Consider the following 15,868-nt stretch of genomic DNA (forward strand, 5'->3'; position numbering starts at 1 on the left):
TTTTGTGACTTTTTTGTGTTGTTTGTACTTAGTATAATGAAAACAAATGAAATTTGATATTTTTCCAAAAAAAAGTTTAATTTTCGATTTTTTCATATATTTGAGGCCACATGCATTAAAGTGGTGAATTTTAATATTCTTGCTCTGTCTATTTGATGCACGGAATGGCGGTTTATGCTATGTTAAAGTTTCTGATTTACGTTCAATCTCCCTCCCCTTTTTCTTGAGTTAAAATCCACCTCTCTTTGAAGACATCCCCCCCCCTCCCCAAATCAAAATCACTATGTAACCGATTGTCGTTAGATTACTTAAAATATGAACTTCTTCTATGGGCTTTTGTATACCTCGTTTTGAAGCTACAGAACAACGTGCGTAGTTTTTTCTCTGTGGTATTTCCCTGAGTTGATCATGTGATGGTTCTGCAATGTTGTAATTCTTACAAATATACTCGAATGCAGTTCTCACGTTTTCCGAATAGTGGTTCGTTATATCGTACAGGGACACTACGGTATTATTATCCATACTTTCAAAAGAACACAACAACGAACTGATACGAATATTCGACGAATCGTTTCTGTAAAATAATTAGAATAGGAATTTCTAATTTTATTAAACGTACCTAATTACCAACAAAGTCATGAATATCAAATCAATTTCAAAACATACATAGCAGGTACGTCATTTCTGCCTCCGCAGGTAAATAATGTGATTTTAACCAAGCGTATACGCGAAATCATTAATTTCCTTGCATGAATCAAAATGTTCAAAATGGCATAACTCAAAAAGTGCACATAAGTGCACTTTGAAATTTGGAGACAAGTTAGGACATGGTTCAAATTTTAAGCTGCAAAATTTTCAGATCGCACAAATGCACACAAAAAAAGTACTCCATTAACAAAGTTGAAAAAAACTAAATTTTGAATAAAAATCCATCTTTTTTGATTTTTATTATTTTTTTTTGCCCGTAAAAGTGTGTTTTGTAAAATATTATTGAAAAGTTGAATCAATTACCTTTCTGAATATATATAATGATGCAGGAAAAAATACATAAACAGCTACACAGTACAACTATGAAAAATAATCATTTTTTTGTCAAAAAACATGTTTTTTCTTACCATTTTCGCCTTTGAAGGTCTGCAATTCAGTGAATTTTGAACCTACAACTTTCAAACTCCGGATTTTTCTTAGTTAGAATGTTTATTTTCGAAAAAAATACCAAAAAAATAATTAGAGTATGTCGGTTTTTCGATTTATGGCCGCCTGAAACCCCATAGTGGAATAGTGGTAAAATTACACATTTCCAGAGGTAAAATTACACCTTTTTTCTGACATAAAAGATGTAATATTACCATGATTTTTTTTTTCTGTGTGGCTTAACCGATTTGGACCGTTCTGGTTTCATTCGTTCCGTCTTGGGGTCCTATAAGTCGCTATTGAAATTATTGAAGTTTAATTAAGTACTTCAAAAGTTATGCTAAAAAACGATTTTGACAAAAGTCCGGAAGATTGTAAAAAGGGTAGTCATGTTATACATTTATAAAAATATCTTTCCAACGAGTTCAAAATAATGAAGATCTGACAACCGTTATAAGTTATAAGTGTTATTTATGCAAGTTTTGGAGGCTGAATCTCACATATTTTGATAAAAACAAAATCAAATTTGCAGTCGAAAATTAATTCATTAATGATAAAGTACAAATTAGTGGCAATATTTAAGATGTTTTTTCTGAAAATCGCATTTTTCAAAAATGTTTCCTCCGGTACCAGATTTTTCAGCATAGAGTGGTTAAGCGTAAATTTGCCTTATTTATCTCCCTAAACAAGTCAAAAATAAAAAAAAACAGTCCAGACTCGATTATCCGAATGCTTATTTTGGACTTCGGATAATCCAAGCATGAACAAAAAAAATAATTCTTATTTTGAACATCAAATTCGAGTTCTGAGACCCAATTTTAGTCAAACTTGAGTTAGTGATTGCTTTTAAGCAAACTGAACTCAGTATTTCAACACCGCCATTTTTTCCACTATCTTTGATTTAAAAATTTTACAATAATTAAAAACAAGACAACTGAAAAAAAACCTTTCTTCGTGATTCGATTATCCGAAGTTAACTTTTTCCCAGGCCTTCGGATAATCGATTCTGGACTGTACTTACTATACAGCCTTTTGTAAAAATGTTTTTTTTTAGGTTTTGATTTATTTTGCCTTTTTTTTACATGCTTTAAGTATTTTGTGATTCCTTATGATATTTATTTTTAATTTGGTTATTTTTTAAAAGTAATTGCTTAACATTTAAATTTTAAAGTTTTTGCCAAAAAAAAAGTCAATCAAAAATTTTAAATAAAATCCCCAGATGTTGACCTAAGGGAGAAAGGGTGTTGGAGGTTGTTGCAAAACGATATTGAGGTTTTAAAAATATACATTTTTTACAGTAATTTGCAAAAGCTATGAAAATAGTCAAACCAACCCCGAATGTTAATGGCACATTTTGAAGTGCTTCAAAGGACCTTTCGAATGCAACTAAGAAGAAGAAGAATTGGAATTGATCAAGTTTTACGAAAATGCGAGCAATTTTAAGATTTTTCATGTTTTTTGGGCCTCAATTGCTATGCCTGTTTTACCCCACTCCCCTTCGTCGTAGAGGGCTCGATACGACCTTTAGAACAAACCGAGCAAAATCTACAAATCGTCTGCTGTGTGCTATCATGTGACATAGACCATTCTGGTCGAAAATTAGTTAATGATGACGTTTTGCTATACTTAACAAACACTACAAGATGCTTTAACCCGATTTTGGGAACTCGCTTCCGTTTCCCGGATATCGCAATACACACTTGTGACATAGACCAATTTATCATCAAAATGATCGTGCACACTTGTGACACGTCATACATGTTGTTGTAAAATGTGAAATTTTTTTCTTGTTTTTCACAAATTTATGTTGATGCAAACTTTCTAGAGGCAATGCAATCTTTTGTTTTTGTCGGTTAAGCTTATTTTAGTTTGTATGGGAATTCTGTTCACACTTGTGATACGTAATACAATTTACTTTCGAGACACACTTGTGACACGTCCTTTTCAGATTTTTGTTTGCATAATTTACTGTATCCTTTAACTGGTGTAACCAAATTAGTTGAAACTTGGAGCGTTTGTTAAGCGATTGAATACGAACCGATTGCTTCAAAAAGCTTGGCTCTATCATTCATAGTTTTGAAATTAAAAATCGATTTTCTCGAATAGTACTAAATGGTCGTTGTCACAAGATAGCACACAACAAACGAAATACTGCCTCTTAAGCACTTTTATTTTTGAGTTTAGTAAAAATGTGAGTTAAAAAAAATACTTAACTTAAAAAACTGAATTTCCAAGGCATTATGCAGATTGTGTAATGTAGAATGTAGAAAGTTTCAACAAAGTCATTTTCTACGTCAATGAGAGTGATTTTCCCTGGAACGTCCCCGCATTTACCTTTAATTTGTTCATTAGACCGGTTAGTCTCCGGTTAACGAGGCATAATAGAACAATTTTCCTCATCTGATCATGTGTCTCTCTCCATTTTCCAGTCTATCTTGTCCATTTCAATCACTTTATGCCATGTTCGCGTTCATGTATAGGCCCTCAACAACAACTCATTTCACCAAATGAGCTGCAGCCCTCCTCCTCCTAGTCGTCGTCGTCGTTCAGGGAATTTTCTACGCAAATGAGCTTATTATGGGGGGAAGGGGGCTTCGTGCATGGCATGCAGATCAACCAGCCGCAGCAGAAGCAGCACAAAATGCAAAATAGACAATTTACAAATGTTTTCAAGCAGCTCGTCCAAATAAGGCTAATTCATTCCGGGCTAAATTGAAATAATAAATAAATAGTTGTCGATGCTGCGCGGTGCGTTGCGCTTCAGATATCCCCGCTTAGCAATGGATTAGTGCACGCTTTGGGGGAACCGTGCAGAAAGGTTAGTTTGATATTCGTTGAAAATAGTTGAAAAAATAGTTACAAAAAACATATTTTCCTTATAATCGAAAATGACATTACACTCAACCCCCGGTGGTTGGTCACTTTTTCGTTTGACTCTTTTTTAGTTTGGTTGGTCAAAGTCAAACTAAAAAGTGACGAACTGTCACTGTTTTACACGGCGCTCACGCACACTATCAAAACAAACGTTTGGTAGTGTGTGTGAACTCCGTGTAAAAGGGGTGTCAAACTAAAAAGTGACCCCGTTCGTTTGACAACGGTTGGTGTCAAACCATCGGGGTTTGAGTGTATTTGAATAAAATCAAATGGCATTTTCTTTCGGAAAATTTTAAAATTGCATTGCCTTTTCAATTTTTATGATCATTTCGTGTAGATTTGGTTTTCATAAAGCAGTCCAAAGTTAATCCTTTCAACAATACAAGTTTCTGTCCATAAAATAGTCAGATCAGTTCAGGTCCCTGGCCGTTGATCGTCGGTCATGTTTTCGCAACAGTTGTTGTAGGTACTAAAAGAGCACTCTCTGTCTATCCCTCTTCTTCCAGTTCAGCGTGTATAATTGAATAATCACAATCGGAGTGGAAAATTGCAAACAACTTTATGTGTGCAACTCGTTTTCGATTTTGCGTCCCCTCCCTCCTCCAGCTCGACTCTTCTTTTTATGCATATTTCAACGAGACTGACCCATTATGAATAAACGGGGTGAGAGGGGTGGCCTCTGGCTTTTTTTTTAATGGTTGGTGTTCAGGTGCGCCCCCGCTCCGGTGCGCCACGTGTGGAGGAAAACGAGGAAATTGAAGTACGCAATGCAGCAAATGTCGAGTTGTTGTGGGGGGGGGAAGAGATGCGACATGCGATTCTCGATTTTTTTTCTGCCCGCTGGAAAAGTGGTTAGTGAGTTCATTATTCATGCCGATGTTGTTCTTAGAAAATGCAGCCATTTTACATAATTGTATCAGCTTTCGATTTGTTGCGACGCGGTTTAAATTGTCATGTCGAAGGGGATGGTTTCGATTTCTAACCAAACAAAGTGGAACTGTTTGTAGCAAGTCTGGTTTATAATTCATACAAATACATTGAAGGACTAAATTATTTTATTATGTCAATCATCATTAAAGTCTTCATGATTTTTTTTTAAGACAAAACAAGCATTTTTAACATTATTACTTTTTTATATATATAAGGCTGGTAAAATTTTTACTAATTTTTAATTATTATAAGAAAGAGTCAATAAAGCAGGCCTGCCCAACGTCCGGCCCGCGATGGCATTTTGAAAATAGTTCTATGACTGGCCCTAAAGGCTGCAAGGCTACGTCACGACTGTCATCCACATATAAGGCGAGTGAAGTCAAAATCGAACCAAGATCGAACCAAGTTTTTGGCACGTTGCTTTTGAAAATGTCGTATGCGCATCGAACATAAATAACGAAACTCAAAACTTTTCTAAGTTTAATATTAGTTTTTTATATATATTTAATCTCAGGTAGAGGGTGCCGAGCGGGAATTCCCGGGAAAAATTTCCCGGGAAATCAACAATTTTTGGACTTCTCGATTCCCGGGAAATTTGGTCGAGAGTCCCGGGAAATTTTCTACTTATAAATATCGAAGCAAAATGTTATAAACTAATCGGAAAAACATTTAAAAATTCGAAATGGTTTAGAACAATGGATGTTCAATGTTCAAGTTCGAATAAAATGTTATATAGAAAGTGTAAATTTTAACTTGTCGAAAATTCCAATAACTATAATTGAGAGAAGCCCACAAAAATGTGGAGCCCAAAATTTACCTTTAAGTAGCAGTTACATCCCAGAAATGAAATACAGTCCTGATTCGATTATCCGAAGTTTCGATTATCCGAAGTTCGATTATCCGAAGGTTTGTATGGGACTTCGGATAATCGAATCACGAACAAAAAAAATTTTTTTTTTCTTGTTTCAACATCAATTTCGAGTTCTGCAACAACACTTTAGTCAAATTTGAATCTTGGATTTAAAAATTTCCTAGTAATTTAGAGTAGTTAAGAGTAGTTTAAAGCTCAAAAATCAAAAATAAAATAGCAAACAAATTTTTTTTGTCGAGATTTGATTATCTGAAGTTTCATTTATACGAAGTGAAATTTTGTTGTATAAAGTTTTTTTGTTAAATTATTTTTATTTGTTTTTTTTTTCTAAGAGGAAACAACCTTTTCAATAAGTTCAATTTCCATATCCTCATTAAGTCATTTTGTGTTTCTCATCAACCTCAATATTAGATTATATATTAGAAGAAAAAACTCTAGCATTCTGTAAAGATTGTCTTAATCTTTGTTAAGGTCCGATATTTGTGAACATTCGCATTTCCTGATAAATGTAAATATTTCTTCAATGAATATTTCCAGTTTACCTTAAAAAGAAAAAAAAACAAGTTCAAGTAGTTGTTTTTAGTTTGCAAAATTGCAAAAATCTCGATACTGGGAAATTATATATTTGCTATTTTTAAATTCACGAAAATCTAATAACAAGTTCATGCAACAAGCTTGTGCAACTTTTGAAAAATCACTCTGTGCGAATTAAGATTCGTAAAATTTTAAACTACAATTTTGAGTCCCCAAAAGCTCAAAAAACGATCTTGTATTTACAGATTCTAAGAAAAATTCTATAGGTTGAACTAGTTCCTTAAAATAATGAGGCTTCTTAAATTAACATTTCTTTGAATAAGTGTGAATTAATTGTAACTGAATTTATTGAAAAGAAACAAATTTATGACCTTTCCTTTTAAAATTATTGGCACTATTGGCATAGTCAAAAAAATCCCGGGTCCCGGGAATTCCCGGGAAATGGCCAAATTCAACTCTCGATTCCCGGGAAATTGAAAATCTCGAGAATCGTCACCCTCTAATCTCAGGGGACAACAAGGGGAACTGCATTTAATTCCGTCAAGCACCTAATGTTGGCATATCAGCACTGTGGTGATCAGCGACAGCTAGTTTAAAGTTTGTTTGACTGAAATTTGATAAGTATTCCATTCATTTTAAACCAACGGTCAGGAAGAATCAAACTAATTTGATTTTATTTTTATATTAAGATTTTTAGTTTAGTTTAGTAAGTTTGATTGTTTTGTATCGTCAAGTAGAACTTTGTTTTATTGATCTAATAAATGTAAAAGTTGGAAAAATTTACGTAATAATTGAAATAATCTCGCATTTATACGCAAAAGATAAAAATAATGGCAAAACACAATGTGGGAACAAAATTTATGTATATATTTCATACAACCTTTTCAAAAACCACGCGTAAACAATATTGACAGCGCCTCTGGCGGGGACCTCAGGAAACTGCATGCGTGTATGATCCTTGAAAGGCTGTTCGTGAATAAATAAATTGAGTGTCAAAATTAGAAAAAAATAATCTTGAGATTAAATTTTCAGATATCACAAAACATTTATTTGATCATTTTTTGCTTTTTACATAAAATTTGGCTTATTCATCGTTTTGTTTGGATTTTGCCTTTGTATTTTTTTAATTATTTTATTTCACATTTAAAAATTCTTTATGTTTTATTTTAATTCTTATCATTTCTATATGAATATTTTCAGAATCAATTATTTAAGTTGAAAAATGTGCAAAAAGACTGAAAGACACTACATTCATTTTTTTTATTTTTCATTAGCAAAAATAATGTTTTTTTTTTTCAGAACAATGTTTCAATGATAAAGTTTTGCTAGTAAAACAAGCGTTAAAAAAAAAATAATCATTTCGAAAATAAAGATCACTGCTGAGCAGTTCTCCGACTAAAACTTTTTTGGTGCCTTCGGTATACCCAAAGAAGCCATTTTGCATCATTAGTTTGTCCATATAATTTTCCATACAAATTTGGCAGCTGGCCATACAAAAATGATGTATGAAAATTCAAAAATCTGTATCTTTTGAAGGAATTTTTTGATCGATTTTGTGTCTTCGGCAAAGTTGTAGGTATGGATATGGACTACACACATTTTGATATGTTTTAGAGGATATCAAATGCCAACTTTTCAGAAATTTCCAGGTTGTGCAAAAAATCTTTGAGCGAGTTATGAATTTTTGAATCAATACTGATTTTTTCAAAAAATCGAAAAATTGGTCGCAAAAATTTTTCAATATCATTTTTCGATGTAAAATCAAATTTGCAATCAAAATGTACTTTAGTGAAATTTTGATAAAGTGCACCCTTTTCTAGTTAAATCCATTTTTAGGTGAATTTTTTGAAAATAGTCGCAGTTTTTCATTTGTTAAAATTAGTGCACATATTTGCCCACCTTTGAAAAAAATATTTTTGAAAAGCTGAGAAAATTTTCTATATTTTGCATTTTTAAACTTTGTTGATACGACCCTTCGTTGCTGATAGAGGGTAACGAGCGGGAATTCCCGGGAAAAATTTCCCGGGAAATCGACCATTTTTGGACCTCTCGATTCCCGGGAAATTCGGTCGAGACTCCCGGGAAATTTTAAACATATAAACATCGAAGCAAAATTATATAAACTAATCAGAAAAACATTTGAAAAATTCAAAATAGTTTAGAACATTGAATGTTCAATGTTTGATGCTCAAGTTCGAATAAACCAATGCTTCTCTAATCTTCTTATACAGAAAGTGTAAATTTTTAACTTGTCAAAAATTCCAATAACTATTATTGAGAGAAACCAAAAAAATGTAGAGCCCAAAATTTACCTTTAAAATATTATTTTTTTCAATTTTTTTCAATTCGGTTTTATTGGTGAATAATCAAGATACAATGAGTTATTTTGAAGTGCATAACAGAGTTTTGGAGTTCCTTACAGCTGTGTGTTGCATCATAATCCATTTAGGAACAATTATTTCTTTAACTAAGGCACTAGCAAGAGTAAGAAAAAACTATAAAAAAAAACTTACAGAAATTGCAAAGGAAAGGGGATAGAGAAAGAGAAAGCTTATATATAGATCACAGGTCATTTATCCTTTGTAGATGTGTTTGATCATCAGTTCCCCAAGGGCCAGGAATTGTTCTGCCTTGTTGCGGCAGCTCCGAAACCGCGTCATCATCTCCCCCGCGAGAGCAAAGAACTCCGGCAGGGTGAAGAGATCTTCCCCGGTGACTTCTTGCTGGGCCGTACTGCCGCTACCGGCAGCGACCACGCTGGCGAACGAACGCCCCCAACCAGGAGGGAACGCTGAGTTTTCCGCAGGAACCGTACGCTGTCCAGCTGCAGGAACGGCTGCGCTCGTACTTCGCTGAGGAGGGTGGGACGCTGCTGCTTTCTTCTTCCTCTTTTCCTGCTCCTCGAGGTAGGCCTTGCGCGCGACGCATCCACGGTAATTGCCGGTATGGTTGCCGTCACAGTTCGCGCACTTTACGCGCGGCTTGGTTTGTTCTGCCTTGTCCCCCAAGTCCGCCTTTCGTGGCAGTGCGCACGCCTCCGAGAGGTGTGACTCACCGCACTTCACGCAGCGGGGCCGGAGGTTGCAGTTCCGCGAGCCGTGGCCGAACTTCTGGCAACGGTGGCATTGCGCTACGTCCGTCGGGTTCTTGGTGTAAAACCGCCAGTTTACCCAAAAACCGTCCAACGTTTTAGTCCGCCGCAGGTCTTGGATCTTGACGGTGCCGCGGTCGAAGTACAACAGGTACAGTGTGTGTGTACCTGTCACCGTTGTCTTGCGCGAGAGCACTTTAATCTCCCGCGGTTTTATTCCGGCGTCCGAAAGGTGACCCTTCAGGTCGGAGATCGGACGGTCTTGATAACCCTGCAAGACGACCTTAACAGGGGGCTTCTCGGGGTTGAATGTGTAGAAGTTGAAGTTGCTACGCTTCAATTCTTCAAACACCAGGTCGAAATTCTTTTTGGTCAGTGTGATCACTTGCACTGCCGACTTACCGATTTTCAGACAATATCCGAGGCCTTCCAGCAACTCGTCAACATCGTCCGCTAACGTGTCCAAAACAAAAATTGGAGGTGGTCTACGTTCCGTTGGAGAATTGTTCTTTTTTGACGTCGGCACTTTTTTCCGTGCACGACCATCATCGTCGTCGTCGTCGTCGGTAGTGCTGCTACCGTCAGAGTTGTTATTTTCTTCGTCGTCGCTCAGCATCTGGAACTCGTTCCTGATGGGGATGTTGGCGGATGTTGATGTGCCACTGGTCGTGGCACCGGAAGTACCGGAACGGGTTCGCACTGGTGATCTCGGAACGTAGCCGGGATGTAGTAACTTTTTGTCGATGCCTTCAGCGCTGACGCTCCCCTGCGCGATGGCGGCCGACACGGCGTTGGTTTGTTTACCTTTTTGCACACGGCCGGTAGACGAACTTCGCGGGTTTTTCGAGGCCGCACTCGAACTGCCACGGCCACGGCCGGCCTTTGGCATGCTGGAGAAGCAAACTCGCGGGTAACCACAATCAATTACGGCGAAAAAACTCGAAAAAACGATGGAGCACTTAGCACTAGCTGCATGCTCTCGTGCGTACACGGAGGGACTTAAAATATTATTTACCTTAAAAATATTAATATTATTTTTTAAAGTTATTTCTAAGAGGGACAAGCTTTTTCAAGTTAACTTCGATTTCCATATCATCTCTCGAGAATATCAATCCTCATAATCTATTTTTTTTTTTGTGAATATTTGGGTTTTCCTGATAACAGAAATATTTCTTCAATAAATATTTCGGTTAACCTTAAAAATTACAAAAAAAAAACTGTTTAATTTGTTGTTTTGAGTCGCTGTTATCATATTGCTGAATTCCCGATACTGGGAAATGAAATATAAGCTGTTATTTTTTTTACAAAAATCTTATAACAAGTTTGTGCAAATTTTGAAAAATCATTAGTGCGAATTAAGATTCGTAAATATTTTAAACTACAATTTCGAGCCTTAAAATGCTCAAGAAACGATTTTTTATTTGCAGATTCAGAAAAAAAATCAAAAGGTTTTATAAAGTTCCTCAAAATAATGATGCTACTTAAATTAACGTTTTATAGAATTACTATGAACTTATTGTAATTGAATTCATTGAAAACAAACAAATTTATTAGTTATCATTTTGAATTTTTGGCACTATTGGCATAGTAAAAAAAATCCCGGGTCCCGGGAATTCCCGGCAAATGTCCAAACTCTACTCTCGATTCCCGGGAAATTGAAAATCTCGAGAATCGTCACCCTCTAGTTGCTGAGATATTGCCATGCAAAGGTTTAAAAACAAGAAAATTTATGTTTTCTAAGTCCCACCCAAACAGCACACCATTTTCTAAGGTCGATATCTCAGCAACTAATGGTCCGATTTTCAATGTTAAACTATGAAACATTCGTGGAATTTTCCGATCTTTTCGAAAAAATGCCTTTTTTCTTTTTTGCTTGTACTTGCTCGCGGTTTAATTGAGTTCTACCAAAATTCCGTTCACTTGGTCAATGAGTGCACTCAAATGATTGCTGTCACCACAAGCAAGCACAAGCAAAAAAGATAAAAAAGGAAAGGAGAGAAAAATGTGTGTGAAGGAGCTATTACACTACGCAAACAAACAAACAAACTCGCACTTTGTGACAGTTTGCCAGTTTGCCTGCTTCGTTTGGTTGCCGTGATTTGTTTGTACAAACGTCAGATTCATATATTTTGCCTTGTTTGCGAGTTTGTTTGTTTGTTTGTGGTAGTGTAATAGCTCCTTGAGCGACTCGAATAGTAACAAGCATAACATTAGGTCTATTCCCGTACATGCGGAATTGCAACATTTCTTCTGCAGAATTCTACAGCCATGGGAACACGGACGGAGCATTTCTTTCAAGTTAAATAAAAATACCAACAAACTTTTTTTTATATTCATCAATAATTTTATTCTATTTATAGTTACCTTACTAGCAAAATCTTCAAAATATGTACATTTATAATAACATACTTGTTGTTGTTACTGTTTGCTGTTGCTGTGTTTTTTTTTTCTTGCCGGTACACACTCTTTCTTCTATTGTGTGTTTAGTTTTATTTTAACTTCACCTCTTCTCAGCACAATGTTTGGACGCAAATCAAACGAAAGGAAAAATTAAGAATTAAGAATACTACAATGCTTATTACAATATTTAAAAAAAAAGACGAAAAGGGAGGGGGCGGTCTTAATTCACTATAAGTCAATGCCATTTTTTTGCTTTTTTTTTAGCGCACAGAAATCCTTAACGCAAAAAGTGTTGTTGTTTGTGTGATTGTTGTGTGGGACGAACTTATCAAACTTGTGGGTGAGTTTTAAAATCTACGCGCTACCAACGTGGTTTAGCAAGTTTCGGCGGCATCTAATTGGTTGCGTTTTTTAAATGTTTACTTTATTTTCCTCTCAGTACATCGACAGTATTTCTCACATTGAATCACTACTGCGCTTATTATGATTTTGTTTTTAATATTGTTAATTGGGGGGGAGGGTCTCATAAATATAATCATCGTTTCTGTCAGTGTTGTGAAAGTGGGTTTACTTTTGAGTTTCGTATCATAGATATATTTTAGAGGGGGATTTTAGAGAAGCGAATCCAATGTACAAGTATAATTAGTTTTAATGCCTTAAGTCGATCTTATTTTTTTGCCAGATCTCTCTACAAAACATTTAAATTCCTAACGTTATGTGATTTTTCTTGTTATGTTTTCAGCTTCATAAATAACGCATTCTCGCATTCGCGCTCGCTTTGTGTGTGGTTGTGTGGGATTCCATTTTAGAGTGTAAACGTTTATTGTGTGTGTTTGTAGTCTCCCTACCTTACCAACTAGGAATAAGAATATATATATATATATTTTCATATAAAAAAGCAGACAAAAGAGAGCCTTCTCTGAAAGTGTGAGAAACGATAAAGTTGAACCTAGAAAAATCAGACTGCGTTGAAATCACCTTCCTTTGTTTAAAACGTCAATTTTTCTCAGTGTTTGCACTTAAACGGTAAGAAAGAAAAAAACGCGGTGAGGACCAATCGTAAACGCTACTATTTACATCAATCTCTTTGCAAGATTACACGGAGGGGGAGATTTCGTTAATTTACACAGCTTCTTGGTTAGAGTTGTCCAATCAATTTTTCCTCCGAATTATTGTGGGGGACGAAAATATATTGATTTAATTTTTTGATGTTGCATTATTTAAGAGTGACGACGACCCAGGTTTTCGTCCAAATTTGTTGTGTGAGTGTGTAATTTAGAAAGGTTTTTATACTTTATCTCGTAATACAACTGCGCACTCTAATGCTAAAAGGTTAAAGGGGGAGCTTGTTTTGTAGTTTAATAAGTTATCGTTTGTCCATTACTTGTGTAAAACAGTCTATTTTCTTGTTTTTTGAATACATTTAAGTTATGTGTTTTGTTTTTGAGTTTAATGATTTTGATATTTTTTTCTCTCCTCCATCGTTCCAAAATTCTTTCGTTTCCAAACTTTGTCTTAAACGCTAGAGCCTTCTTCCGTATTTTGCCAAACAATACTGAACCGTTGTTTTCGTTTCGTTTCGTCTAAAAGTCAATCAAATCTGTGCAGCTTGACAACACAAAAACCTAAGCTTTAAAAAGGTTTGAAAGAAAAAATACTGCAACGGTACTTTCCCCCCAAATTTCTCGCTTGGCGAGATTCACCTAACCTAAATCATCCGCTACCGCCAACGTCGCCTCCACACTCCCCTCAACCACTTCCGACGACGAGGACTCCCTCTCCCTCTCCTGTGCACCCAACTCACCATGCTCAGCCTCAGCCTCAACTGGAGGCTCCGGTTCCGACGACGGGGGAGCCACAGCCACAGCAGGTGGGGCGTGGCATCATGACGAACCCGAGTGCTTCTCCGTCAGTTCGGCCCAGCGCTGCTCAAAGTACTTGCGCATGCCGTGGCCGGCCGTGCCCACCGGCGAGTCGTCCTCGTTGAACATCTCGCAGTTGTCGAAGATTTGGCGCACGTCGCCGATAAAGTCGTCGCGGGATTTGTAGCTGGAAGGGAGAGAAGGAAAATGAAGGATACATTTAAAAAAAAAACTAGGTAAATTGTTTTTTTCTGTATGTTTAAAATTGTGACAAATTGTATTGCGAGTGATTTTTGAGCTTCTCACAATAATTGGAAGTATAATTATTAAACTTGAAAAAAAATTATTATTATTTTTGGCAATGTTCACAAAAAGGCAGTTATCAAATGTGTCAAATCATGGTTGTTATTCGATAAAAATATCGTCAATATTAGCGTCTAACGATAACGGTTACTGGTTGGGATGATCCATGCAAAATTTTCAAAGCTTTCACCAAGAATATATTTTTTTATCATTCTAGTAAGACTAAAAGTATAATACTCAAACATGTTCACAAAATACAGTACATAGTCCAAACTGAAGGGTTTAGAAAAATTAAATTTCGGATAATCGAAACACATAAAAAAAAATTTTTTTGTTGTTTTATTTTTGATTGTCGAGCTCAAGTATAACTCCTAAACTACGCTAAAGTGATTTAGAATTTTAAAATCAAAGATGGCGGCCAAAATGGCGATGACGAAGTATTGAAAATGCATTTTGTAATTTAATAGACAATCAACTTTTTCGAAGTCCTGTACAAACCTTCGAATAATCGTACATTGGATAATCCAGGCTTCGGATAATGGACTCTGAATTGTATTTTGAAAATACTTGAATTTTCATTAGGCCGATGCAAATATTTTTAAAAGTTTTTGTCCCTCGGCTCTGGCCGGAGTCGAGGGGGGGCAAAAAAATAAAAAAAATATAAATATTCAAATAACATGCCATAGTTCCAACATTTGCATGGAAAAAGTGTTTTAAAATGTATTTTATACTAGTTCAGTTGTTTTGCAAAAAAAAGGTTTTCAAAAAATGTAAAATTTGACGAAAACAAAAAATTTAGCGAAAAAAAACTTTAGCGATAGTAGACATCGAAAATTTTCAAAAATTCAAAAGATTTTTATATCAACCCAAACATGCTAAAAATGATTCTAAACGCAGGGGAATTCATTTTAAATTGATTTTAACTAATTGCACTTAAATTTTTATAAAAATATTGAAGTTTTTTGAAAAAATATTTTTTTGCCCCCTGATTTTTCGGGCCAACATTGAAGGGGAGGGGACAAAAACTTTAAATAAAATTTGTACCAGCCTTATTTGCATGGGTATCAAACAAAACAAAATTTTACATGCTTTTTGCTTTTATTAGAGTTTTTTTTTTCGTAAAATCCTAAAAAAAAACTGTATTTTTTTCAAAAATTATATATATAATCAGAGTTTTTTTGTAAAATAATAAAATTTTCACAGAATAAAGTGTAATTTATAAATTTTAAAATTCGCTATCATGGGTATCAAACGAAGCGAAATTTTCAAGGTTGTTAATCGATAAAATTATCGTCTGACGATAAGGATAATGGTTATCGTTATCGTAGGGGTGACCCATATTGCACATATTAAATTTTTAGTATTTTCGATAAATACGGCAATTTGTGAAAATTTTAGTATTTTCTACAAAAAACTGTAATAAATTGAAAAAGCATACGAAATTTCAATTTGTTGATACCCATATACTGCCCCTGATTGCATAATTGTCCCATATGCATTTTATCGCTTTTGAGTTATTAATGCAGTTTGATTCAAAATCGTGTGATCTTTCATAAGAGCCTACAACGTCCAGTACTTTGTTCTAAAAATCAGGAGGAAATCCAGTTTTATATCGCAAAAACTTAACACGTAGCCTTATGTGCCAAACTTCAAATGCGTTTTTATCAGCCTGCTGTTTTTGCATATGGGACATTAATGCAAACATGGGCAGTATAGCATATTTTAAATATTAGAATATTTTCTTTAAAAATACGGTATTTTGTGAACAATTTTGAGTATATATTTATACTTTGAAACTTACTAGGTTTTCACGAAATATATTCTTAGTGAAAGTATTGAAAATTAAACATGATATGGTTGAATCAATCG

General features: G+C 35.1%; 1 protein-coding gene across 8 annotated transcripts in view; it reads right to left on the reverse strand.

Annotated features, from left to right (window-relative positions):
- Positions 1–11,755: 11,755 nt before the first annotated feature.
- The window catches only part of LOC120427862 (uncharacterized), a 131,272-nt gene continuing 127,159 nt past the window's right edge, over positions 11,756–15,868 (reverse strand). For all 8 annotated transcript variants that reach the window (XM_052707609.1, XM_052707610.1, XM_052707614.1 and 5 more), the window contains one exon: positions 11,756–13,883. In XM_052707609.1, coding sequence (XP_052563569.1) covers positions 13,718–13,883 — 166 coding nt within the window. In that variant the 3' untranslated portion in view covers positions 11,756–13,717. The remainder of the gene's footprint in view (positions 13,884–15,868) is intronic.

Source organism: Culex pipiens, chromosome 2, assembly GCF_016801865.2.
Source record: "Culex pipiens pallens isolate TS chromosome 2, TS_CPP_V2, whole genome shotgun sequence".
NCBI lineage: Eukaryota > Metazoa > Arthropoda > Insecta > Diptera > Culicidae > Culex > Culex pipiens.